The sequence below is a fragment of the Phascolarctos cinereus genome, unplaced genomic scaffold, assembly GCF_003287225.1.
Source record: "Phascolarctos cinereus isolate Bilbo 61053 unplaced genomic scaffold, phaCin_HiC Scaffold_4;HRSCAF=312, whole genome shotgun sequence".
NCBI classification, from domain to species: Eukaryota; Metazoa; Chordata; class Mammalia; order Diprotodontia; family Phascolarctidae; genus Phascolarctos; species Phascolarctos cinereus.
The window spans coordinates 134363551-134389621 of NW_027555847.1; the positions used below are offsets into that span (position 1 = coordinate 134363551).

The 26071-nt window shown below is 47.9% G+C and overlaps 1 protein-coding gene across 8 annotated transcripts in view; it reads right to left on the reverse strand.

Moving 5' to 3' along the window:
• Positions 1-13660: 13660 nt before the first annotated feature.
• Positions 13661-26071, reverse strand: part of CAPN15 (calpain 15) — a 98815-nt gene continuing 86404 nt past the window's right edge. For 6 of the 8 annotated variants that reach the window (XM_078152610.1, XM_021006651.2, XM_021006655.2 and 3 more), the window contains 7 exons: positions 24407-24532; positions 23915-24067; positions 20437-20598; positions 19444-19661; positions 18006-18172; positions 17245-17423; positions 13661-16978 (listed from right to left, as the gene is read on the reverse strand). In XM_078152610.1, coding sequence (XP_078008736.1) covers positions 16801-16978; positions 17245-17423; positions 18006-18172; positions 19444-19661; positions 20437-20598; positions 23915-24067; positions 24407-24532 — 1183 coding nt within the window. In that variant the 3' untranslated portion in view covers positions 13661-16800. The other 2 variants (XM_021006654.2, XM_078152611.1) reach the window with 2 other exon arrangements.

Consider the following 26071-nt stretch of genomic DNA (forward strand, 5'->3'; position numbering starts at 1 on the left):
GTCCTCGAGGAGCTTATATTCTATTGGAGCTATATTTACAATGGTCTTTTTTTCAGATATTCATTATTATCATTGCAATATGAGATGACCAGCGGACCCACCAAATGAATTTTCCATCTCCCTCCCTATCTCATGTTGAAAATCTCTGGCTCATGCCAGGGGTATGTTGGAGCCAGCCTGAACCAACTTCTGAGAGATGGTTGTTAAATTTTCAGTGTGGGCTTTACACCTCAGAAATTGGCAATTATTACATACATCTCAAGGCTTGATTTATTGTTTTCATAATTGTCAAGACTCAAGATGCAAGATAAAATCAGCTCTGCTGACTCTTATTTGTAACAACAACGACAACATTCAGCTTCAACTTCCTTTTGTCTTTTAGTTATAGAGAATGTCAAGATATGATTTAGCGGAAGATCTACTCAGTGGTCATTGGATGAAGCTCTCACGTGGAGAGTATTATCAGCTAAGTTAATGCTGACAAAGGATCTAAGAACTGTGATTCTTAGAACCTTTCACTCCTCTCTCATCACATAACTGCAGACATGGAAGAGGACTTGCATAGGACTAAGGCCAGGGTTGTTATCAGGCTCAAATGACTTCATGGATACAAAGCACTGTGTAAACCTTAAAGTGCTATATAAAGGCCAATTGTTATTAATATTATTATAATAATTTTTTAAATTATCCTTAGGTCATCAGGTCTCCAGTCTGTTAATGATTTCATTCTCTGACCCTTCTACTACATTCCTGCTGACCTCAAGCAATGTTTACAATGCAATAGAAGGTTGTACTGGTAACTATTTAACAATGGGGCTCTGGAGAAAAGGAATGTATGCACACATACTTTTAAGTTTAATCTGTATTATGAATATTTTATCAAGTCTAGACAATCAACAAAATAATAATCAAACCCAGATCTGCAGAGATTTCTAAGGTGTCAATGCTTAGGCTGAAAATTTAACAATGGGCTTTAGTAAGCAGGTTAGAGCTGGCTCCAGCACACTTTTTTTTTAGGGGGGGTGAGGCAATTGGGGTTAAGTGACTTGCCCAGGGTCACACATCTAGTAAGTCTCAAGTGTCTGAGGCCACATTTGAACTCAGGTCCTCCTGATTTCAAGGCCAGAGCTCTATCTACTACATAGCTGGCCCCCCAGCACACTTCTTTTTTTCTTTTTCTTTTTTGCTAGGCAATGGGGTTAAGTGACTTGCCCAGGGTCACACCGCTAGTAAGTTTCAAGTGTCTGAGGTCACATTTGAACTCAGGTCTTCCTGATTCTAAGGCTGGAGCTCTACTGACTGTGTCACCTAGCTGGCTCCCTAGCACACTTCTAAACCCTTTTGAAATCTACTTTCCTCAAATTCAGGGTACAGAGGATCATGTCAGATTATGCTTGGTTTTTCCTTTTCTTTTCTGTCACGAACTCCATGATGGAGTGGTCATTTGCCCTCAAAGGTCCTATCATTTTTACTTTGGCAACTAGCTTCTCCTTGTTAGTTAGAATTAAGTCCAATTTTCCTTGTTACTTTCTCCGTCCTTTAAAGGATGGAATTATCATGAAGGCAAATCATGGATCTACCAGCTTCTCTCATTTTGGTGGATTAAGTACCAGCAGTTTTCTGGATAGCTGAAGTCTTCCCATCACTACAAAATCATTCTTCTCCACCGGATTTGTTTAAAGAATCTGTTTTAAAAATGCTTCATCTAATTCTTTGTTCTGTCCAGGTAGTTTCTAATCTGTCCCTAAACATTACCTCTGTTTCTATTAGTCTGTCTCTATTAGTCTCCTTTGTTTTTCCCTCTCTCCCATGTTCCTGGATTTACCTTCATGAATATAGAGTCAGGGAAGACCTTAGTTCAAATCCCGCCTCAGACATTTACCAGCTATATGACCCTGGACAAATCACTGTCTCTGTTTCTCCCAGTTTCCCCATCTGTAAAATGGGGATAATAAAAGCACCTTCCTCCCAGGATTGTTATAAGAACAAAACAAGGTAATAGTTGTTAAAAAAAAAAAACAAACTTTCAGACTTTAAAATGCCATACAAATGCTAGTTATTATTATGAATATAATCTTATTTTTTCAATCTTATTTTTGATACCATTTGTTTTTACATCAAGTATATTCCTCCCTTCCTCTCTTCAACCCATTATAATAAAGTTGAAAGAAACCATCCCTTATAATAACCATCCCTTATAATAACCATCCCTTATAATAAACCATCCCTTATAATAAAGTTGAAAGAAAGAAAGGAAGGAAGGAAGGAAGGAAGAAAGAAAGAAAGAAAGAAAGAAAGAAAGAAAGAGAAAGAAAGAAAGAAAGAAAGGCAGTTCAGCAAAATTAACACTATGTCTAACAATATAGGCAATATTCAATATTCTTGCTCTCCTACCTCAGCACTGAAGGGAGAAAAGTACATTAGGCAGTGTCCAGTTTCTGTTTTTTGCTTTTTCTGTGTACACTGCTGTAGTAATAGTATACATTATTTTTCTAATTCTATGTACTTTGCCCTTTATCAGTTCATATGATCTTCCCATGCTTCTCTAAGTTTTTCATATGTGGAATTTCTTACGTCATATTTATATTCCAGTACATTCACATGCCACAATTTGTTCAGCTAGTCTCCAGCCAATGGGAACATTGTTTCTAGTCTTAGTTACCACAAAAAGCACCACCATGAATATTTTCATCTAGATGGGAGTCTTGAACTGTCTTCAGGTATATGCCTAACAGTGGGATTTCTGGATCAAAGGGTTCAGATACTTTAGTCACCTTAAAAAAATGTTTTTTGGTAATCTTGTTAAGTAACGCCACCCCTCCACCTCTACGTTCTGTTCCTTTTAATAGCCTGCGCCTTCTGTATTGTACCTTGAAATTTACAAAGCTCTGTACATGTTATTTCATGTAATCCTCACAAGCCTGTGAGGGAGGTGTAATCATTATCCTGATTTTACAGCTGAGTAAATAGAGGCTAAAAGAGATTAGGTGACTTGTCCAGCGTCAGATAGGATTTGAACTCATGTCTTCCTGACTCCAAGTCCAGGGCTCTTATCCACTCATCACCTAGTTGCTTCATATTCCTTTTGAATTAATTATCCCTTTTCTGAGACAAATTTGGGTTGGTTCCTTCCCACAAAGTCTCAGTGATACTTCTGAAGTCAAATTTGCTTTCTTGCATTAGGACTGTGCTATTCCTTACCAATCCTTTTTTTTTTTTTTTGGCTAGGCAATGAGGTTAAGTGACTTGCCCAAGGTCACACACAGCTAATAAGTGTCAAGTGTCTGAAGCTGGATTTGAACTCAGGTCCTTCTGACTCCAGGGCTGGTGCTCCATCCACTGCACCACCTAGCTGCCCCTTACCAATACTTTGTACATTTATAGATAGATATGAGGCCATTGGTTTTAGTGATACCTCTCTTCTTTAATATTGTCTTCTATGAACATCAATAATAATAATTATATTATATTTTTATATAGCACTTTATATATAGCTTATATAGCTTTTATATAGCACTTTATATATATAGCACTTTAAGGTTTACAAAGCACCTTGCAAATATTATCTCACTGTATCCTCACAACAACCCTGGCAGGAAGGTTCTATTATTATTATTATTCCCATTTTATAGATAAGGAAATTGAGGTAGACAGAGGTTAAGTGACTTGCCCAGGGTCACACAGCTAGTAAGTTTCATAGGCCAGATTTTAACCTGACTCCCAATTTCAAGACTATTTACTCTACCATCTAGCTCCCTGTTCCTCTCTATTTCTATTTCCCCTTCTACATTGTATCTGCTACTCTCTGTGTGGTACCAGTCTTGTTAGGTCTACACATGCAGTTTTCTTCCTCCTCCTCTCTTTCAGCTTAAATCCTGCTTGATTAAATTTGCAAGACTCTAGACAGACATTTTTAAGTGTTCTTGTTAGGTTCATTCCATCCCTTGCCAAGAGTCTATCATATATTTTAAGCCATATTGGTGTCTTTAAGCAATTCTTCTTTTCCTCCTCATTGAAATCAGTTATTTCTGTTTATAACTTGGGAATTCCATTCTTAAGAGTTTCCCATCCTTCTAGGATAAACTACCTGGGAAAAAAAAATTGCTCATAGGCACATAGAGCTGGGACTCTAAATACCTAGATATAAAATCTGGGTATTTGTAAATAACCTCCTGACCAGAGGATCTGGGTACAGAATTGGCTGTGCCTTTTCACTGAAATCTCTCTGGATCATGTGCCCACTCAGGAAGACCCTGAGAACTTCAATATCTGTCTCATGTTGAAAATCTCATGCCATGGGTATGTTGGAGCCAACCTGAACCAACTTCTGAGAGCTGATTGTTACATTTAAATTTCCTCCTCCTCCTCCTCAGAAATTGGCAAATATTACATACACCTCAAGGCTTGATTTATGGTTTTCACAATTGTCAAGACTTAAGAAAGCGATGGAGAAAATGTTAATAATGAACATTAAACTAAAAGTATATTGGGTGTATATTCTCCTCCACCCACCTACCCACTCCATCCAGTTGTTAAACATTTACCAACATATCACTGCTTATGCTCCAGTTCGGGGAAACACGAGAACTTCATTCTCTGGCTCATTTTACTTCCCCAAAAGGGCATTTAGCTTTTTGGCAAGTACTCAGGCTAATAAAAGTATTAAATATAGGAAAAAAAGGTTTATTTACACTATAAAAATTTACATCTAACATAGAGGACCCAGTACTGGATGTTCAGGGGAAGAAGTTCCACTCTACTCCCTATCCTGTACCCAGATGTGAGGTCCTGTTCATTAATGGCAATGCTTGGGGGCAGCACAGCTTGGGTGCACAGGGCACCAGGCCTGGAGTCAGGAAGACTCATCTTCCTGTGTTCGAATCTGGCCTCAGACATGTACTAGCTGTGTGACCCTGGGCAAGTCACTTAACTCTGTTTGCCTCAGTTTCCTCATCTGCAAAATAAGCTGGAGAAGGGAATGGTAAACCACTCCAGTGTTTTTTCCAAGAAAACCCCAAATGGGGTCACGGAGATTCGGAGAAGACTGAAATGACTGAACAAGATCTTCTAAAGAGAGGAAGCAGGCTCCCCATTCTTATATTCTTTGGCTCACTAATTACCCCAATTTGGGGTTAATGTTATTTTTGACTCAGGTCTTGGGGCTCCCCAAGGAGGAAGTAGGAAAGGAGGTACTCTGTGTATAACATGAATTGGTTGTAGGACAGGAGGCTTCTTTATCTATAAAAAGTAATGCTAAACCTAGAAAACCACGACACAACTTAATGGAAAGATTTAAACAGGATTCAGAAACTTAGCTTAGAACCGTGGTTACAATCTGCTGGGAGATTGGGAGTTAAGCCTCCTGAAGACCTAAAACAGCTTAAAAGGCTGCTGAGCAGAGGTTTACATTTCACCTTGGCCCGGCAATCTGCTGGCACCATCCTGACAGTGAAGTGGCAAAGGGGGCTGTTCTGGTTTCTGGTGGCTTCTCTCTGATGTGGATCCTTCCCTTGCTGTCAACAGTGGCTGCTAAGGTGGATGTTCTGCCACTGAGACCACGCCAAGAGATGGTAGTGCTGTTGTAATCCAGACCTTTTGAAACTCACAAGGTCAGGTACTCAGTGACACACAAAAGAACCAGGCCCTACACAAGCTCACCTGGTTGAGTGTCCTCAACGCTACCTATCTTGAGAATGGGATTGCCATTATACTGGGGTAGACAAGGAAGGCTGGCCTCCCTCCCTGGCTGGTGGAACATCTTGTCACCTGGAGAGCTGCAGCCTAGCGGCCACTGGGGGTGGAAATGGCCTCTTCTTTTTAAAGGTCCCCTGAGTTATCAGCTGCTCTAGCTCAGAAGTCAGTTAGGGGACTCTCCATCATCTCTCATTGCAAGTACCTGAGCCACGCATGACTCAGGTGAAATGGGCTCAGCCCAAGCTTCCCCCAAGGTGGTCACCAGGCATGGCAACTGCACATACACCTAGGTGGAGAAAGGCTCCCATTACATGAAAAAGGAGTCCTACATAAGCCCACAGATAATCAAGGAAACTCCCACAGGGACTATAGAAAAGTACTCACATCCAAATCTACAGACAGTCGAGAAAACTCACTTCCTGTTGGGACTTATACAGTTCTTCTGAGTTATACTATTTATTGTAACCCAGAAAATTATTGTTTATTTCTGGCTTAGTCTTTTCCTTGTCCAACAAGTTGTCCACCACTTCCCCATCTCCTTTCAGCTACCTCCTCTCTCTGCCTTAATTTCTCATGTCTAGATCTTCTAGGCCTGGAAGCTTCCAACATAAACATTTCCTGTTTCCTAGATCATTGGATCCAGCGACCTCACAGTTGGAAAATCAAGTATATTCAATGGAGCAGGATTCTATCCCTTCCTATAAAATACCTGAGCCACAGTGGCTCCCTAAGATGCCAAGACTCCAGAGCTATCAGAGATGCTCTGTTCTTTTTTTTCTTTTTTTTTTTTTGGCAATTGGGGTTAAGTGACTTGCCTAGGGTCCCACAGCTAGTAAGTATTAAGTGTTTGGTCTGAGGCCGGATTTGAACTCAGGTCTTCCTGACTGGTGCTCTATCCACCGTGCCACCTAGCTGCCCCAGAGATGCTCTGTTCTACACAATGAAGACAGCCCCAGCAGCCCCAGTGAGAACCATAAAAGATCAACATGGACTTCTTCCTCCCTCCGTGGTCCAAAGACTCCCCACGAACCTGCACAGTCCATATGATTCATTAGACCAGAGAAAGGCCAAGAACCTGGTTTGCTTTTCCATGCTGTGGCCCTTTCTTCCTTGGTTCCAGCTCTTCCTCCAGTCCTTAGTTCTGTGATTCTGTGCTGCACCAACAGTTCTCCCTACCCTGGCACCATCACTCTACTGCCCCTTCAATGTCCCCATTTGGGCACAGTCGCTCTCCTCCGGGGTGGGGTGGAGGAAGAGATGCAGGAACCAATGGAGGTGCCTGGACTCAATGACCTTCAGTGCAAACCTCACTTCAGAGCAGCACAGAGCATGGTGTCCCTATCTGGTGCCAGCTTTCTCCCTTCAGAGGCCATTCAGGCCTTTTCCCAGGTCTCCCCACTGCTTAACATCTCTCTGCCAAGACCACTCCCACCTGACACTCACTGCTTCCAGGCCGGGGTGGTGTCTCTTCTCTGTAGCCAATATCGCTCCCCTTGTGTGGAAATAGCACTCCTGTACATGCTCCCAGGAAATTCCTAATCTAATGAAATTATGTGTGGAATATGCTTTGCATTTGCAACTAAAAGAACTAGTAAATGCCTGCCATTATTATAGTGCAGTGCCTCTTCCTAGCAAGCACTGGGCAATCCAAGGAGACCAGTACTGCTTCTTCTTTTTCAATGCCATGCTCATTCCCACCTCCACACCTTTGCTCATACCATTTCCTTAGCCTGGAATGGCTCATCTTTCCTTTCTGCCTCTCCAAATTCTACTCATCCTTTAAGATTCCAATCCTACCTCAAAGAATCATAGGTTTTCTGAATTGGAAGGAACCATTGAGGGCATCTTGTCCAGATACCCACCCTGAGCACACTGGAATCTATCTCTCCAACACTGCCCTTGACATGTACTTGAACACTTCTAGTGAAAGGGAGCATGTTATCTCATGAGGACATTGATTTCACCACTGGTTAGCTCTCACTGTTAAAAGTACTTCCTTACATCAAACCAAAATTCACATATAACAACACTTATAACCAAAATCCTTATAACAACATCCATCTCCTGGTCCTGGTTTTTCCATTGGAGCCACGTAAGTAGTACATTGGACAGAGTACTCAACTTGGAGTCAGGAAGACCTGACTTCAAATCCAGCCTTAGACGCTTACTAGTGGTGTGACTCTAAGCAAGTCATGTAATCTCTCTCTTCCTCAGTCTTCTCATCTGTTAAATAGGGATAATAATAGCAACCACCTCCAGGGTTGCTGTGAGGATAAAATATTTATAAAGTTTAGCATTTATTATATTTATAAACTGCAAACTTTAAAGAAACTTTAAAGCACTATATAAACCCTAGCTATTCATAATACTAATAACTTATTTATGTGGTATGTTAAGGTTTGAATGGGGCAGCTAGGTAGTGCAGTGGATAGAGCATTGAGCCTGGAGTCAGAACATTCATCTTCCTGAGTTCAAATCTGGCCTGACACTTACCAGATGTGTGATCCCAGGCAAGGTACTTAACCTGTTTGTCTCAGTTTCCTCATCTGTAAAATGAGCTGGAAGAAGAAACATCAAACTGTTCCAGTATCTCTGCCAAGAAAACCCCAAATGGGGTCATGAAGAGTCGGACATGATTGAAACAATAAGAAAAAAGGTTTCCATAGCACCTTCCTCACAATCCTGTGACTGTAGATAAGAATGTCTATTCTCTTTTCCACTTGACCATCCTTCAAATTCCTGAAAATAATGATTATGTCTCCCCTAAGTCTTTTCTCCAAGCCAAACACCCCTAGTTTCTTTAACTTTTACCATATGACCATTAGCCTAGTCCCCATCATCCTTCCTGGTCCTTCACCTTTGGACATGTTCCAGTTTATCAACATTCCTCACAAAATGTGGTAGCCAGAACTCACCACAATACTCCTGATGTGGTCCAATCAAGACAGGATAGTGGGCCTGACCATAACCTGCTTCATCCTGGATGTCCTATTTCTTGGCATGTAGCTGATGCTCATACATAGCATAGCAAAGCTGATAGGATTTTGGCCTTGGAGCCTGGAAGACCTTAGTTCAAATACCATCTCTGACACAGGCTGGCTTTGTGATCCTAGACAAATTGTTTTACTCCTCAGTGCTCCAGGTAACTGTGTAGAGAAGGGTGCCTACTTACATTGGTTGAGGTAGCTTTCTCAGAGTGAAATTCTCTATTCCAATGAAATCCCAGTTCCAGTTCCTGTCCCTCTATGCATATGATGCTGGATTTGGAGTCCATTTAAACCTCCAGCTCTTTCTTCATTTAACTGGCTATTCTATCAGGTTTCCCACGTGAAACTTTCCTATTATTGTAGCCTCTTCTCTCACTCCATAGTGTTTCTCCACAGTACTAAAATCGAGTATGATTGTTTTTTTTAATTGTTCAACCTCTCTCCAATGGTACGGGGGATTTCTTGACTGTGTCTTAGTGTTTCTGAAATGCTCCTTCCTGCTCCTCCTCCCCAACAACCCCTCCCCCCCAATACTAAGTACATAATAAGGGCTCAATAGAAGGGCCGACTGACTGGCCAGAATGTGAAGGCACAGGATGGAAGAGAAGGGGAGCCCAACTTTAGTACAGGGCGAGCATGAATGATGACCTGAGAATGGGCTGGGTTGGCAACCAGGGTCCAGAGGGATAGGCCCTGGAGGAATGGGGGCCAGTATAAAGGAGAGAAGGTCATGTGATTCATCCTTGTCTCCTCAATTTCACCTTGTCTGTCTGCTGGGAAGTTCTTCCCCCATGTCTGAACCTCTATTTCTTAGACTCTAGCTCATTTCTTTCTGTGGTTATAGGAAGACAGGACTTTGAACAGGGAAGGGTCTCAGAGATCAGCTAATTCAGTACCCTCATTGTACAGAGGAAGAAACTGAATCTCAGAGGTGAAATGATTTGTCCAAAGTCCCAGAAGTAGTAAATGGCAGATGTGTTATTTCAATGAGCTAAGGAGGTTTGGCAAAGGCCTAATAGGGAGAGATGTCAGGCAGGACATCCCAAATCAGGAAAAAGGGCCAGAGAATAGGAGGAGAGTGCCGGTAGGCAGAGAGGGGTCGGGTGAGAGGACATTAGAACTCCACGCACCTGAGTGAGGTCTCTTACAGGGCTTAGTCAATGACAAGTTCCCCCAGGGAGCCAGCACTGTGAACAGCCAAGATCCTCAAGTGGGCCTGCTGTACAGCTGGGCCAAACCTGGTGAGGGTTCTGACCCCCTGGGCTGGCCTCTGTCAAAATGTTGGGGATGCAGTGAATCCCTTCCTCAAGGGGGTAGGCTGGGTGATCTCCACTCAAGGACCTGGAGTCAGGTGGGCTCAGAATGGGCTGGACATTGATCCCTTTAAACAGGACAAACCTGAAATGGGAGGAGGGGGATACAGGAAGATGGAAAATAAAAAGGAAACCAAAGAAGGCTAGAGGCTTATGGGACTTGTGGGGGAGTGAAGGGAAATTCCAGGGCAGACCATGCTAAAGGGGCTTAGTGGCTGCCCCAAGGGAGACACGTGGGCAGAGAGTAAGCCTGAGGCACCCTGGGAACTAAGGGGTGAAAGGCCCCTCCAGAGCCTGAAGGCCCTAGGAGCTACCGTCCTGGCCTGAGCGTCCCCAGGGATTTCTTGCCTGCTCACTCAGGGGATATGGGTGCTAGGTGTCAGGAGGAGGGGGAGGGGGCTGGGGCAGCAGAAGTCCAGGTGGCCCTGGAAGCCTGGGCCAGGGGGAGGAGGGGGGACTCGGGGCGTGTGGTTGTGCCCGGGTCCTCGGGAGGGGAGCAGACAGGGCCTGATATGTTATGGCAGGTCCCCCGCTGCCTGGAGCCAGCCCGGAGCGAACACTGCTGATGGCTTTAATTGCTTTCAGATTCGATAGCCCAGCCCGTGACAGGCTCTACGGTGCCACCCGCTGAGCAGCTGCAGAGGAGCCCATTGGCCTTCAGCCCCCTCCCTTCCTGACCTGGACCCTGAACCCCCCACTCCTGCCAGAGCCCAGAGCCCACCACTTCCTATCCCTCCCCCCAATTACCTTTCCTCTACCTAGTACCTTGCTCTCTACCCAGCTTCCCCACACAGATCCTTTCCTTAAACCCCAGACACCATACTTCCCCCCACCAATTTAGCTTCCCTCTCCCTCTACCTAGTATGCCCTAACACCCCGACATCAACACACCCCACTCCCACTCCCCAAGGACCCAGACCTCACACGCTCAGACCCCACACTTCTGTCATGAGTCATCCTTCTATTTGTCCACCTCCCACCCCTACCCGACAGGACTGCCAGGCGAGGAGACCTCAGGACTGTGGGTAGGTTACAGCAGAAGTCTCTGAGGCCTGCAGGGGTGGTGGGAGGATGGTCTGAGTTGAGGAGGGGTAGCTACATTACAGACAAGACCTAAGGAATCAAGGATGTCTAAGACTCAGTATCTCCAAATGACCTGCCTGACCCTTGCTTTCCCCATCTCAAGCCTGAAGCCCCCACCCTCATGGAGAGATCAGATTAGGTCACCTTTTGAGTCTCAATGAAGGGAGCTCTCAGACCAATGAAAATACCTTGATTAGGGAGTGTGATGTTCACTTGATCTGGGTACTGCTTGGTGCCCGGGCCATGGAGTGGTGCTAGAGGTGGCCCCAGAACCATGTGCATGTAGGGGAGGGGCAAGGGGGAAAGGTCCCATTAGATGGAAATTGCCTCTTTAGGGCTCACCAGAATCTCCTTTAGTCCTAGGGCACACAGTACCAGGTAACTCTTGCTAGTTTCCTATCTGCCCCCCACCCCCACCCCAGGGGTCCTGGGGCAGGGCAAGACATATTGGACGAAATAACACCTCCCTCTCTCCTTCCTGAGCAGCCCACAGAATGGGGACACATCCTGTCCACCAAGAATCCATTCAGAGGGAAGGAGAGCTTAATAATGCCAACTATGCAGCTACCTAGTTAATAGGACCTACCCCTAATAAAGGGCAGGAGAAGAAGGGGAATTAGGTACATTTTTCTGTTACCACAGTTCTTCCACTAGAGAAGTAGTACTGAATTCCCAAGGAAAACAGGAGTGAAGAGGGGTGGGGGTGGAGGAATGGAGGTGGAGATAAAGAGGAAAACTTTTCTCCACCCCCATCTTGCCCCCCCCCCTCCATCTGTTCCTTACTGGGTGACTCTGATAGGTTTAGACAAGGCCTCCTGAATGCAAAGATGTTTTGCCTGGAAAAATCTATTACAAGTTGCTATGAGAAAGACAGAAATTTTCTCCTTCTGTCTCCTTGTGCTGGTCTCTTGAGGTTCCTCCCCCAGGCCAGTCAAGGGGCAGGCCAAGGCCAGCCCTTCTGACTCCTTCCCTCCCTCTCCACCATCCCCTCCCCTTCCCCCTCCCAACTCCTGCTTTCTCTTGTCTACTAGGTAACCAAAGCCAGCACAGACCGTTCTGGGCAGCCTTTGTTATGCAAGGGCACTACCCTGGGCCTTCCATATCATTGGTAGAACTGTCTTGTGCAGCCAAAGGAGATGGGGTGGCCCCCTTTTTCTTCCCCTCCACTTCTCTGTTGGGAAGAACAGTACCCTTAGGCCTGTCAGGGTTTCCCAGGGCTAAGAAGCCTGAACTCTTTTTCTTTTTGGTTAGGCAATGGGGTTAAGTGACTTGCCCAGGGTCACACAGCTAGTAAGTGTTATGTGTCTGAGGCCGGATTTGAATTCAGGTCCTCCTGAATCCAGAGCCGGTGTTCTACCCACTGCACCACCTAGCTGCCCCAGCCTGAACTCTTCCCCTCGGTGCTGGCAGCTGGCTCCTTGCCTCAGCAACACAGCTTCTAGTTAAGAAGGGCAAGCAGGCAGCCTCCCATGGGATACCTCTGCTCTTCCCCAAACATCCAGGTCTCTGGATGCCCCTGACATTCCTCAGCAATGCCCCTGAGGTCTGGCCCCGTCTTCTTTGGGGCTCTAGCTATAGCAGCCCAAAAAAGGCCTTGGTTCTCCCAGTCTTGGCTTAGCAAGTTCCCTCTCCAGAGCGGCTCTGCATTGTGGTGAGCTGAGCTAAGAAGAGCCACAGCCGTTCAGAGAACAAAATGCCCCCATGCCCTTGGGTCTGATAGCAGCTTCTGCTGGATCCTCCTGACAATCCTGTGAGGCAGGCAGTGCAAGCATTATATGGAGGAGAGAACTAAGGCTCATGGCTCACACAACTAGTGAATCACAGGATCAGTTAGAGCTGGAAGGGCCCTTAGCCATCACCTGGTCCAATCCTCTTCTTTTACAGATAAGGAAACTGAGGCCCATGGATATGAGATGACCTGCCCATTAAGTGGACTGAGTCTGGGTTGAGTCTGAGCTTGACTCAGAGCTAGGACTTCTGGTTCCCCGTTCAGTGCTCTTCCCAAGGCACCATGAAGCTTCTTCTCAGACCTCAGCCAGCAGCAGAGAAGAGGGAGAGGTGTTCCCTGGGACAGAAAGCACCGGGAGCTTAGCTTGGGGCAACTGCATCTAGGATGGTAACTGCAGGGTCACTCCCCACAGCTGGAGCTTCCGCAAGGCCAGGCCAGTGATGATAATCACCGCTGACATTTATGGAGTGCTCCAAGGACCGCAGTGTTTTATATATGTTATTTCACTGGAACCCTGAGAAACACCCCAAGTGAGAAAATCAAGACCAAGAAAGGCTGAGACTCGCCCAGGGTCATACAGCTGGTGTCACAAGTGGGATTCGGGCCACTAGGGTACCCAGAGACCCTGGTTGTGACATGAGAGGTTCTTAGGCCCAAATGCCGGATCAGGAGGCCCACCTTGGGGAGCTTTCTCCGAGGGGCTGAGATATCCCAGGCAGAAATGGACTCCAGGAGAGCTCTGAGCAGCCCATGTCTCCTTCCCGTCTCACCACACAGGCCGTTCTGTCCAGAGCTAGTGATAGGAGGAAACCTCGAGTTGGGGTGGGGGTGAAGACAAGAGTGGACTCCGGGAGTTCATTAAAAAACAAAACTTTTTATTTGGTCCATTGGAGCCTGAGTCTGAAAACCACCCATGGAGAATTCGTATCATACAGGGATTACAGTTCTGATTTACAATTGACAAAATAGCCTATGTTTCATAAGAGCTGGACAGTATTTACAGGGTTAAAAATATTCACAGCTCAGAGAGAATAAAAGGAAATAAAAAGGAGAAAAGGGAGGGCAGATTATAGTGTTTTAGGTATTTTTTGACAGATTTTTTTTTTTTAAAAAAGGGAACCACAGAAACAAAGGGTTGGATGAGCTTGGCTCCCCGCTGCCAGGGGAAGGGGCAGCAGGTCTGATGAGGCAGTGCAGAGGTGGGGTCCTGTGGGAGGGCTGGGGGCAGGAGTACCCAGGATTGGTGAGCCTCCTTCCCCTTCTTCCCTCCTGCAGGGAGCCCAGGCTCAGACATTCACAAAACAGACACCAAAGAATTCAACATCCCACTGCTGCGCCCCACTCTGGTATTAGGGGCACAGGGAATGCTGGGAGGAAAGGGTACATCGCAGGGGGGAGAGGGATAGGGACGGTGGTGGGGAAAGCAATTGCTGGGGCACTACCAGCCACCTGGGCCCCGAGTCTGAGACTCTATCCCCACCCGCACCCCAGAGGCTGGATTTTCACCCTGGGCTTCCGAAAAAAGAGCTGGGGCTTGAGTATATGAGAGAGGATTTTGGTAACCTAATGACAGCAAAAGGCCCTCTGCAAAATGGATACTGGGGATGAGACTAATGTGTGTACCAGGCTAACCACCTGGCATTGGGATTGGCTGCTGGGAGCGGCTAGCTGGTGAAGATGGGATTTGATCTGGGGGATATCCAAATGCGTGAAGCTGGGAGCTATGCTACACTGTGACATGCTTCTATTTAGTACTTTTCTGAAACCTGAATTATTATTCTGAAGTCTTTGTTGAGCCTGGCACTAAATCGGGCCCCTGCCCAACAGGACGCCAGGCTGGCTGGTCTCAGTTGGAGCCAGAGCCAAGTGGGAACAATGACTCAAACTGGACTTTCCCTTACCCCTGCTGCTGGGGTACAATGCCCAGAGAGGGCCCTGGGTTTAAAAACTTAGCACCTATGGAGTCATGGAGGGGAGGGATCCTAGTTTTCACAAGTGCTAGTTTTACTTAGTACAAAACTTAAAACCTCATGGGACTGGTAGCCCTGTCTGTTTTGTGTTTCCAAAAGGGAGATGGGTTTCTAAGGCCCTCTAAACCCTCCAGGAACCAGAATGGGGGTCAGGACAATGATGGCCCTGATACTCTGGGATGGTAGGTTGTTCTGAGTTGGAGACAGGCGGGGCACTAGTGGCTGCAGCCCTGGGCAGCCAATGCTGGGGGCTGGGAGGGAAAGCCTGGCATAGGCTGGAACTCACTGATCCCAGCTGAGTTCCAGGGCCACACCAAACAGATATCCATCACATCAAGAACCTTTGGGGCAAGAGAAGTGAGACTACTGGCCTCCTCCTCGAATGAGACAGATCTCCCACTCCATCTCAACCCTTTCCCCAGGAGGTGAGAACAAATTTGTCAGCCCTACTGTCCTGGGCTCACAAGGCAGAAGAGTTTGCTTAAAGGTTCAAGACAGAATGTCAGTACAAACAAAATGATCTGCCATCAGCAACGTGGCCACTTAGGGATCCTTTGGACATTTCCCTCCTGCCCCTATCCTAGGCCACACTGGACACAGAATAGTTATAACTACCACAAAGGGGCCAAAGTGAAATTCCCTGCCATTGCAGCCTCTTCCCACCCCAGGGAAGGTGGGAGCAGAAGGCAGGCCCTGTCTCTCCACCCTCAGGGCATGGCTTCTATCCTAGCACTGCTCTCTCCAGGAGTTGCATAGTATCATTGGTGGGGATGGGAGGGGAAGGGGTCAGGAGGAGAGGCGAGAGAGGACCTTCTGTCAGAATCCAGGCCTTTGTACTCCCCGTTTTTATTCCCATCTCCTTTAGACACAGTTTTGTTCTGTTTTACTAAAAGTTTCAAAACACAGTTCTGGGCCTAGCTTGTCTTCCTGCCCAGCTGCTGACAAACACTCCTCACAGAACGTGTGGAAAACCAGGATCCTTCAGGACCCTAGTCCTTCATATTGGGGCAGCAGGTCCCTATTACCTGGGTAAGGTTGGGAAGTGGAAAGAGGGAGATGGCTGCTGTATCCCTGAAAGGAGATGAACCAGGGAAGGGGAAGGAAGAGGTGAACTTGGACCTGAAAGCTCCGAGCCAGGTACCTCCACTGGAAGCCTTCCTTCCATAAACACCAAAGCGCCTCCAATCCTGCCCCCAAGAGCATTTTGGTTTTGTGGTTTGAAATCCTGGCTCAAATTTTCAAGGGGAAGGACCCCCAAATTCCCATGATAGAAGAAACTAGAAGAGGGGCTCAGAGGGATATCTCCTCCAACCCACTCTTGATCCCCAGCCCTTATACTCTCTTTTCTGCACCCATCTAGATCTCTAGCAGCTTCCCAGGGACTGGCCGCAGTGGAGACAAGCAGAGTCTTTGTTAGAGGTATTTTGTTTTGCAGAAGCTGATGCCACAGCTGGATCCTGGACCACGAGGGCTCACCACCACATCATGCCGCTGGGGCCAGCCACCTTCAGCTCTCCACTCAATAAGTAGAAGGATGTCAGAATCAGGAGGCTGGTAATGCCCACTTCAGGCTACAGGACTATGTCCCTTGGGTGGGGATCCTGAGATTTCTAAGGTTCAAGCATTGTTAAGTCCCTGCCCCCTACATCTTCCGAGTCTCCCTCATAAAGTGCATGCAACTAGGGGGAGGGGAAGTGATAGGAATCCCAAGCCCAGCTGGTCTGATCTCTCCCATTCTACTCTAGGGCAGAAACAGGAAAGAAAGACCCAGGGCATGGGACTTCACTTCAGGTGTGCTGGCTCCAAGGCAGAGACTCCAGAAGAACCCTTAGAGTAATCAAAAAGACGAGGGAGTGGCTGTGGGTGAGGGAAGGGGAACAGAGAGAGGTCAGGAGATTGGTGGGTTCTGCTGCCCTGAAGAGCAGAAGGGGCTGGGAACCTCAACAAACTGAGAAGGCATGAAGCGAAGAGAGGCTGGGATTGGGGGAGGAAAGTGAGATGCCCCTAGAAGGGCAGAACAAGGGTCATAGGGGCCGGGGACCGTGGAGCCCGGCAACCTCAGGTGTGAGCAGAGGATTGTGGGTCCCTTTGGTGGACATCCAATCATTGAGGAAGGCCTGGGCAGCCTTTCGATGAGCCAGGCGGTGTGTGATGGAGAAGCCGGCGTTCCCCTCCAGCTGGGATAGGATCACCAGCACCTGCCTGAAGGAGAAGGACCAAGTGATGGAGCCAGACAGAATGGAGGAAATTCCCGCCCTCATCCTTGTCATGTTGGCACCAGGGGCGGACACTGCCCAGAGGTTGCTTTGAAGATGAGGGGCTATGAAAAGCAACCCACTGAGGATACTAGGACATACACCTGGAAAGTGCCCTCCTTGTTGCCGTCCATAACCTCTCTCCCCAAGAGGGCTCCTGTTCAGGGAAGGGGCCAAGGTTTAACAGGATGCTGGCACCCAGCAGGGCCTCACCTGTGCAGGGGTGGGACACTGTCCTGGGTCTTGAGGCTGCCTCGGGTGGAGACTACATTGAAGCTGTCGGTACAGTCACATTGCACGTGCAGGTAGGACTTGGGATGACGGTTCTCTACGACCACAATCAGGCCTGCCCAGCCATGTGTCAGGTAGTAGCAGGTCATGCCCTCCCGGCCCTAGGGCGAAGGGGGATGGCATTTCTCCCATATCAGTAAATCCTCCTCTCCTCCCTGTGCCCCATCCCCATCCCCACACAAATGACAGATGAGCAGTTTTCTGAAGGGAAGAAGGTGGGGACAGCGAAGCTGGTGCCTGGACAGCTCTGGCTCAGCAGGGACCACCCAAGTCCACAGCTATTCAGCCAGTGCCCTCTACTGGCCTTCTGAAGAGCTGCATCCAAGGAGAGCAGAACCAGAGAGGAACCAGAGAAAGCAAGGGCCATTAAAGGAGTTTAGACAACCACCTTGTCCAACTTCCTAACTCTCCAGATAAATAAACTGAGGCCCAAAGAAGGGGGTGACACACTTGGAAGGAGCAGAGCCTGGATCTGAAACCAGGTCCATCCACATCCCCATGCTCATCACAGACAACACCCCTGAAGGAGAAGGTGCCCCTGAGGTCCTGTGACAGAGCTGGCCCTCTGGCTTACTGAAGCATGAAGACAGGCAGGGAAGCTCATCGTTAACTGGTGGAAGGACTGGCAGCCATGAACCAGGTCTGGAGCCCTTCCTCTTTCCCTCCTTGCATCTAGTACCTACCTCATGCCTTTCGCCCTTGTTCTCAGTCAGGAGGATGATGGCGTCGGCCAGAGTGGTGGGCTGGGCTTCAATCTGCTCCACCATGACCAGTCTCGAGCTGTAGATAGCCAATATGTGCCCAGGAGGTTCTGGGGCACTGCGCCCTACTCCTCCTGTCGGGCTGGAAACTGGGCGGGGGCAAAGCAGTGATGGGAGAGGCCTGAGTGTGGGCAGACATCTCAGCTTCTCCATTCCCTGCAGACCTTCCCCATCTACTGCTGGGGATATATCCAGTTCTCATGGACAAGGTCTCCTCGACCCCATTCCCTAAGTCCACCTACTCTGCTGGAACAAAAGGGAAGCAAAGGAACAGTGTCTCTAAATAGCAAGAGAGATCACAGACTCTCCCAAAGGATTTCTTTCCACCCCGGCCCACCCCAGGTGGGACCTGGGGCCTAATCCATCCTACATGGCAGAGGACACCTTTCTTAGACACTTATCAGGCTTCTCAAACAAAACTAGAACTCCTGATCTCAACCACCTCCAATCGCAGATTAAGGCTTAGAAAGGACCCTAGAGGTCACCTACATTTCCTTGAGGAAGGCTATCTATGCTAAGAGGTTCTGCTGTGGGTCTTTGGCTTTGATCATTCTAGAAACTTCCAGGCAAATAGATCCAAGGATAGCTGGCAACATGGTAGTTTCAAAATTCTGTTATTTGGACCAGGAGATATCTTCACACATTCTATGTCCCCTGGTCTAATGAGGTCCCCTCTGTGGGCTAAGATGGGTTTCCACCATCCTTTGAATCTTTTTTTTTTTAAAGGCAATTGGGGTTAAGTGACTCGCCCAGGGTCACACAGCTAGTAAGTGTCAAGTGTTTAGTCTGAGGTTGGATTTGAACTCAGGTCCTCCTGACTTCAGGGCCGGTGCTCTATCCACTGCGCCACCTAGCTGCCCCCTCATCCTTTGAATCTTCACATAACATTCAACATAGGGTTGGACAAATAGGAGATGCTCATTATATCACCATGATTTTGGCTCACATTTACATAGCACTTTACAATTTATAGAGCAAGAGAGGCAGCGAAAATATTAAGATTTTTGTTTTATAGACTCAAGAGGCTATAATTTGGCCAAGGGCATAAAGCTGGTAAGAAGCATAGCTAGATGCAAACCCATGTGAACCTCCTCAAAAAATCACAGAATTTTCAAACTAGAAGGGACCTTATGAGATCAAGTGGTCTAACTATTTTACAAAAGAGGAAACTGAGTCCCAGGTGAGTTAAGTAATTTGACCCAGTCACTACATCTATATCCCTGACTGACAACTTCTCATCATGTCTCCTCTGTTCTCTCGCCTGCATCACCCAGTGCCCCCTCGCTGGCTGCCCAGGTCACATCCAAAGTGGAGCCGTTATTCTGGATGGGTCAGAAAGCTGCCCACAGCCAGTCCTTACCCTGAGCTATCAAGGTGGGGCTCCAGTGGTTGAAGGCACAGCACACAACGGCATACTCCCCCGGCTCCAGCATCACATCACAGTTCACAAACTTCTTCACTGCCCGTTTGCTGTGGGCCAGCAGTCGGCCCAGGTTCAGCTTATTCCCGCTGCTGAAGGTTGCTCGGAACACCATGATGCAAAGGTCCAGGAGATGGCTGTCAACAGTGTCTGACCGTCTGGAACGGGATGGGGAGGGGATACTCTGGTCAGGATTCTAAACCCCATCTGTCCTAGGGAGAATGCCATACTGCACGGCTCAGGGGCTGACTAAATGATCATGATGTCGGGATGGTGGTAATGCTGGCTGATGTCACCCACACCGAGGAAGAAATCCACCCAGAATGCCTTACCAAACAGGGCCTGCTGTGCCTCAGAAGAGCCCAGGGTGGAGCTCCTTCTACTATCTGCTAGCTACTCTCAATATTCTCTCCTATCCTGAAGTCTTCCTAGATACCCTAACTCTTATCTCCCAAACCTTCATACAAAAGTCAAATCAAAGGTGGCCAAGATCTGAAGTCTTTCCACTTTCCTATATCCTCACCCTACTCTTTTTTTTTCCAGCCAAAGACAAGGCTTATTAGAACATCCGTCATATTGGGCAGACTCTTATGGAATCTGAACAGAGGCTAGATTGTAAGAATCTGAGCATCTTAACGGAGACAAGATGGACCTTATATACAGAAAGACTGTGGGAGGGATCTAGGAGTGGCCAAGTAGTCTACCAGGTAATGGAATTCCAGGGACCTGGACCACGTGGCCACAGAAGAACGAAGCCTAGATAGGATTAAGGGTGGGAAGTGGCCTAGGGCCATAGTCATCCTTCTCTCAGTGGTGTATGATAACCTTGGGGATGGGGTAAGTAGTGTTAACAGAAGCAAGAGTATAGAATACCCCCAGAGCAGTTCCCTGTGACTCCGGAACTATCTGCACACCTCCTGGCCCGGCACTTACCTGCTCCCCTCCTGGAAGAGAGCGAACTCCAGGGTGGCTCGTTCTAGCACAGTCAGGGAGGTCACCATGACGGGCCCACTTGCTTTACTGGGGAAGGCACCCTGCACCCGCACTTCATGCCAGTCTGAGTGGATCTTGCAAATATCAACAGAATCAAAGTACCTGCAGGAAGGAGGAGGAAATTAGGAGAAGGCAGAATCATCTGTGGGCTACTCTACTGACCATACAACTCACTGTACGGCCTTGACAGTAAAAAACCACAAAGATCTTTGGCCTTTTCTCCATGGGGATGATGGCTAGAGCTCACTTCTCTGGGTTCTAGGCTCCCCATCTGAGTTTCTTTTCCCTTTGAAGTCTCAGCTCAGGCTCTTCAGAAAGTCTGAAGAGAGAGGGTAGCCTAGAGGTTTTCAGCAATGCCATCCCAGGCCCCTTACTCCCTGGGAAGCAGGAGCCCCCATAAGACTGAGGCCTTAGATTTGCCCTTTCTCTTCCATTCCACCAAGTCTTTATCACTTCACACCAGGATAACAACAGCCTCCTAGCGAGTGAATAGGCCTCCAATCAATCTTGCACACATTGCCAATTTAATTTCTCATGCATACCTTCAGTTCCTGTGCCCCTCTCCCCATCACCTTTCTAGTTCTGTAAGTAATCAAATCAATACAGCTCTTTCTACTAGAAAGAGTGTGTCAATCTATTCCCCAAAGGCTCCAAAAGGCATTCTTAGGACTTTCCAAATAAAAAAAAAACCCTTCTTGGATAGCACTTTCTTACATGTGTTGTTTCTTCCTATTGGAAAGCAAGGTTCTGGAGAGCCAGGACTGTCTCATTTTTTTATTTGTACTCCCAGAGCTTAGCACAATGCTTTCATTCATTCACTCACTTATTCACTCTACTTAAACATTCAATGGCTTTCCCAGTGCAAATTCCTCAACCTAGCTTTCAAGACCCTTTAGAACCTAGCCCTCCCCACCTATCCTGATTCACGCTTGTATAGTATTTAAAGGTTTACAAACACTTTTTCCTCCATAACCCTGTGAGTTGGGTAGTCCAACCTCGATTTTGCAGATGAAGAAACAGGCAGAAGGAAGTTAAGGGACTTGTTAGTCAGAGAATAAGAATCCTGCCCCCCCCCCAATTTCAAGTTGGTAGGAACCTGGGTAGCCATTCAGTCCAACTCAGACCTGAAAAAGAAGTCACTTAGGAAATGGCAGACGTGGAATTCAAACTCCCTCACGCCTTGTGATTCCACATGCAAAATTCTTCCCTCCAGATTCCACAACCTACCCAGCCTATCTTTTTTTTCTCTCTCTCTCCCCCTCTCTCTCTCTCTCTCTCTCTCTCTCTCTCTCTCTCTCTCTCTCTCTCTCTCTCTCTCTCTGTCTCCTCTCCACTCCCCCTATTGCCTGCTTTGCTTCTTGAATATGTCAGGCTAATTTCTGTTCCTGTGCTTTTGCTTCCACTTCCCAAATACGTTCTCAGCTTTCTCATGGGAGGGAGGGATCGTGTCCCTTTCCTCCCTCCTGTCTTCTCCAAAGCATCTAACCCTGCTGGGCACTGGTAAGAAGCTAGGCCTAGAACTCTCTCTCTTAATCTAGTTCAGTAAGCATTGATTAAGTACAGACACTGTGCTAGGGGCTGGAGCTCTCCAAACAAAAATGAAAACCAGCTCTTGCCCTCGAGGAGCTTACGCTTGTTATAATGGGATCTGTAGCCTGCACACAGATAAGTAAACACAAGGCAATGGAGAGAAGGGCAGTAACTGGGAGATGAAGAGGAGGAGGGGTCTCAGGAGCCGATCCTTTACAGGAATTTAGGGATCAAAAGAAGGAGAGAAAGGAGCGCACCCCAGGCATGGGGGCTAGAGAGGGAATGTTAAGGGTTTAAGAAACAGCAGGTAGAACACTTTGGCTGGAACCCAGAACATGTGCACAGGAACAATATGAAATAAGCTGGAAAGTTAGCTTAAAACCAGGCTGTAAAAAAACATTAAATGCCAAGGTGGGGAACAGACTGCAAGCCGCAGGAAGGCAGCAGCTATGCCACATTCCTATCTGTTCTTCTCCAAGCCCAGGCTCCTGTAGAGAACACGTACCCAATAAATCTTTCTCGCCTCTTGCAGATGCTGCCATTCACCACCAGATGGTGCCAGGATCCCATGTGGAAGCCTCACGGGGGATGGGCAGGGGGAGAAGTCTGCCAGGTGTCCCTGATACATTATCTAGACTTACCCATCAGGTGACCTGCAGTTCAGAGGCCCATGTTTTCCTACCCCAGGGAACAGAGCTCCTCACTTGGACGGATCAAGAAACAGCCTAATGGTCCCTTGTTCCTCTCTCACCCCACACCGGGTGTGAAGCTCTCATTCTTCACTCCTGTGTCTGACTGAGTCAGAGCTCCCGTGAACTGGAAACATCATAATCCAGAAACTCCGATCTGGAATCTACTGCCTGGCCGCAATGGATCCAGGGTCTCACATCACTGCCGTGTGGGTGTCAACAGGCCCCATCCAGTCTTATGAGCCAACCTTTGGCTAGCAAACACCCGGCCTCCTCTCCCACCCCCAGAATGCCCACTGCTCTCTTCTTTGTCCCAGAACTTAAAGGCCTGGACTTCCCAGGCCCTCCCCAGCTATCAGCTTTTGCCCAAAAGGAAGAGGGGCTACCATGCCTTGCCTGGTTCGCCCTGTGGCACTGACGACCTTACTAACTCTCTTGAAGGGAGGAACTGCTCTCAGCAACTCAGCATTTGTATTAGTGCCAGTATGCTAAGATGTACAAAGATGAACTCTCAGAGGAAACAGCGCTGGCCCACAGAATTCACAAAACTCCAAAGGGATATGAGGCAGGGAGCTTCGGATCTGGGGCTAGGACCTGCTACTCTGACTGGGAGATGCCCCACAGAGACCAAAGTCCCCAAATTATCCGGTGAGGTACCTCTCCCAGTCCTAATCCACCTAAGGACAGACTTTGCAGAGGGTACATCCGTTCCCTGGTGTCCTCTGCGCCAGAGAACCTTTCACAAAGGGCTCTAATAAGCTCTCTGGGTATTCACTCCTTCACAAGGCTCTAAGGGCAGGCAGAGTTATTTTCATTGGGCGAATAGGAAGACTAGTAGCCATGCTCATCCTGAACTGCAGTTCAAGTCTAGCCACAAGCTGCTGCTGCTGAGTGTTCAGTCTAGCTCAAAGACACGGGCAGTCTTTTGGAAGCATGTAGGCCCTTGCTCCTCACATAGGGTATAAACCTGCTCCACAGACAACAGGAGGCTTCCCTACGGTTTTGTTTCAATGTAGCCAATTCAATACAATATTTATTAAGCACCTACACTAATCCCCTGCCCCCAAATCCTGGGTGAAGCACAAGTAATGGACATTTGCTCACCTGTTCTCAAGGTAACGATTCCCAAGCTCTACAGCACCTTCGTGTCATCCGGCTCACTCTGCTGTATGTTTCTGCTACCCCAGCCACTCACTTACCTCATGAAGTCACTGTACTCCATCCAGAAGACCCCCTCACTGCTGCCATGGGGCATCAGATCATGGCGCAGGTGCCCGGGCCAGTGAGGCCATTCATCTGACCAGCTGCCATTCCAGGAGAATCGTCCCCAAGGGTTCCGAAGTCGGAGAAGCCTGTGGCAAGAAGAGTGTGACAGATGAGGGCTGCTGGACTGTTAGCCACCTGAGACACTCAGCCCCTGGCAGCAGGTCTTGAGAAGCTGTCATCAGTTATTAAAGTCCTGGGCTCTAGAGCCAGGCTATTTCAGAGAGCACATTTGTACCCTCTGGTCTTCAGAACAGTTTGGATAGTGAGCTCCTCTCCCCCTCCCTGCTCCTTGGTGATAGAATTCAGGAGGCCTTCAGCACCCCAGAAACTCTAGCCCCTTCAGGCACCCTCTGGAAACTTAAGCTCATGGGTTTTTGCCATTCTTTTCCTCATGAAGCAGGGTCAAGGTCCCCTGATGTGCTCACCTGAAGCCCTGGACATCTCGGACATCCAGAATGGAGTAGGCATGGCGGGGGCGGAGTCCCATGCTCTCGTAGGCTGCATCATCTACCTTCATGTTACCCCCTCCGCAAGAAGCACCCATAAGGAACCTATAAGCAGGGAGACAGCACGGGCCATGCTGATGGGGCGGTGCCAGATTCAGCCAGAACAGGGCAGCTGAGAGTACCAAGGCCACTGCCCCACTGCAGCATTTTGGGGAATAGGTGGGACTGAAGGCCCTTGGACCAAGTGCTCTCTCATCCCCAAAGTGGGAGCTGTCCTACCTTCTCTCAAACCTAGAAGGCACCAAAAAGGCCTCCTGACGTGTACTGTTCCATAAGACGTAGCCATCTGTATGATTAATCTCAACACTGACGTAGTACTCAGTGGTCTATAGGTAGGGGCACGAGTTCCAAAAAGGCAACCTGGATATTTAATACACACTCTAACCTCTACCAGATAGGCTGGGCATGATAAGAGCTGGCATTTTCCCAACCCTCTCAGATGGTTTTCTAGGATTCACTGTTAACCTTCACAGAATTTCCAGAATGGAGACTGCCAACCTCCAGACTTAGAGGTAGGAGAACTCTCAGGAATCCTTTTATATAGGCTCCAACCCTGGGATGGCCAGAGATGCTCCCCACAGATTCCCAGAGAGTCATCTTTGTTCAGGTCCTTCACCCCCAGTCGGGCAGGTAGCACTAGTTATACTGTAGTCATGCCCAAGACACTTCCCCAGACTACACAATTCCAAGTCCAAGCCTCTTTGGGAAGGGCACAAAGCAAGAGGGTAGGAAAGGGCAATAGTGGTGGTACTCAAGTAGAACGAGCCCTCCTGGACCGTCCTCCCTGGCTGTGTGTGGACTGGTACAAATATCTGTCTCCGAAGGCCTTTGCTAGTTCCTCCTCACTTTATCGCCAAAGAAGGTCAAATGCTGGAGAAGCTGTGTAATTTGTTCTGGCTCACACAGGAAACATTACAAGGAGGATCAGAAATCCAGTCTCCAACTCTTTTCTAGGCAGCAGGAAGGACTGCATCCTCCCAGGACCCCTCAAGCAAGGAGCCAGAGATTGCTCCCCTCAACACTTTGCAGATGGCAGAACTGAGGCCCTGAGGGATAGAAGAACTAATTCCCTACATATCACCAGGAAGAGGAGGAGCTAAATCCAATCCAAGTGTCTCAACTCCCTGACAAATTAGGCAGAGGCCTCCACCAGGTGCTTACTGAAATAGGTGGGTGGCTGCCCAAGGGCAGCCCCTCTGTGTTGAGGGGAATGTTTGACTCTGCTCTTGCCCTTTTTACTTTCTGCAAACTCATCACATGGGAACTTTCTGCCTTGTCTTGAGGTTCCACAGACTGAAGTGGGCATAAAGACCACAAACCCCCACTGCTCCTTAGAAGAGAAGCCTCTTGAATGGGGGAAGATGCCCATTCCTTCCTGTTGATCCCATCACCTCATGGGCATCAGCCCGTGTCCTTCTTGCTGCCCTGGCAAAGCCTCGGTTTCAGTCTCCAGTGAGGTATCTGACCTCTGTCTACTTGGGGGGCACCACCAATGATTCCAAAGCAATGACAGTTCCCCACCCCACCCCCCCACCTCCAGTCTAGGGGCTTTGTCAAGCCCACACTCAGGTTGGAGGATGACTT